At 50.9% G+C, this 1,491-nt stretch overlaps 1 protein-coding gene across 1 annotated transcript; it reads left to right on the plus strand.

Annotated features, from left to right (window-relative positions):
• The first annotated feature begins 577 nt into the window (after positions 1-577).
• LOC148195489 (uncharacterized) lies at positions 578-1,278 on the plus strand. The gene is made up of 2 exons (XM_088095223.1): positions 578-1,045; positions 1,171-1,278. The coding sequence occupies exons 1-2, from the start codon at positions 578-580 to the stop codon at positions 1,276-1,278; spliced, it is 576 nt and encodes a 191-aa protein (XP_087951349.1).
• Positions 1,279-1,491: the final 213 nt, after the last annotated feature.

A 1,491-nucleotide genomic window follows, 5' to 3' on the forward strand; every position in this document is an offset into this window, starting at 1 on the left:
GCACCGGTTAAATTTGCTTTTAGCATCGGTTCTACAACCGAGGTATATACGAACGAGGTAAAAAGAAGCAAGTTTATACCTCGGTTCTGAACCGGGGTAATACGAGAGAGGATTATGCCTCGGTTATTGATAACCGAGGCAATTGTGTGTTTTTTTGTATGCAGGATTATTTTAGTTTTTTGTATGCATTTGGATTATTTTGGTTGCACAGAAGCAAAAGGGTTATTTTTCCTTTCCTTTCACAAAACCAAATCGCAGATTCACAAAACCAAATCGCAGAATATCAACAAGAAGCAATTACTTTCCCAGTCGTGGTTCAACAAGAAGCAATTATTTTGGTCCAACGTGATTCAATCACTTTCCCAGTCCAGCCTTAACAAAATCACTCCCAAAATAACAAAGAAAAAAAATAACACTTGTAAGAATCAATTGAGAACGATTTGGGTTTTGAAGCAATGAGAACGATTTGGGTTTAGTTGGCGGAGGTTGTCATCACCAACTCTGAGAACGATTTGGGGGAAGAACGGATGCTCCTGCAAGCCCAAACCAGAACAGAGAAAAGAAAAGATGAAGGTTGATGCCTCCCCTCTTCGTGACTTCGCCAACGCTGCAGAAACGCCACCGCTGCAATGCAGAAACGCCACTGCTGCAGGACCGCAACTTCGCCACCACCTCGCCGCCACCTCTTCGTGCCTCGCCAATGCCACCGCTGCCACCGCTGCAGGACGCCCTTGCCGCTACTCGCCACCACCTCACCGCGACCTCGCCGCGACCTCACTACGGTCTCGCTGCGGCCTCGTCGCGTTCTCGCTACCTCCTCCGGCCCTCAATGACGCTGCCTCCACCGTTTCTCCTCCTCCTCTGTCGCGCCGTTCGTCCCCGTCATTCGCTTCCTCCCCCGCCACCTCAATCGATGCTTCCTCCGCCGTTTCTCCTCCTCCTCTGTCGCGTCGTTCGTCCCCGCGCCGTTCGCTTCCTCTCCCGCCACCTCAATCGACGCTTCCTCCGCCGTTTCTCCTCGTCCTCTGTCGCGTCGTTCGTCCCCGCGCCGTTCGCTTCCTCCCCAGCCACCTCAATCGACGCTTCCTCCGCCGTTTCTCCTCGTCCTCTGTCGCGTCGTCCCCCCCTGTTCGTCATGCGCCGCTCTTCCTCTGCCACCGCCGACTGTAGGGTCTGCCTCTCCAAGTTCCGCCACCAGATTTGGGGTTGGCAGTGGTGTGGTTTAGTTGTGGGAAAGGTAGGTGGCGAAGAAGTGAGCAGGGTTTGAGAGAAAGGTAGGGTTTGAGAGAAAGGTAGAGTTTGAGAGAAAGGTAGAGTTTGAGAGAAAGGTAGGTTTTGAGAGCAGCAGTGTAGTTCAGGTAAAAAAGCCGTGAAATTTTAGACCTTGGTCCTATTTTAACCGAAGCATAAACCTATTTCAACACCACTTCTTTTTAGAACCGAAGCGTATCAGGCCAAAACACATAGTATTAGGCCTCGGTCCTATTTTAA

The sequence above is a fragment of the Vigna umbellata genome, chromosome 7 (genome assembly GCF_029865625.1).
Source record: "Vigna umbellata cultivar VRB3 chromosome 7, Vumbellata_1.0, whole genome shotgun sequence".
Lineage (NCBI taxonomy): Eukaryota > Viridiplantae > Streptophyta > Magnoliopsida > Fabales > Fabaceae > Vigna > Vigna umbellata.

Coding starts and splice junctions, on each gene's coding strand:
- LOC148195489 (XM_088095223.1), top strand. CDS start 578: ATGCCTCCCCTCTTCGTGACTTCGCCAACGCTGCAGAAACGCCACCGC. Junction 1,046..1,170: donor CTGTCGCGTCGTTCGTCCCC/GCGCCGTTCGCT, acceptor CGCCGACTGTAG/GGTCTGCCTCTCCAAGTTCC.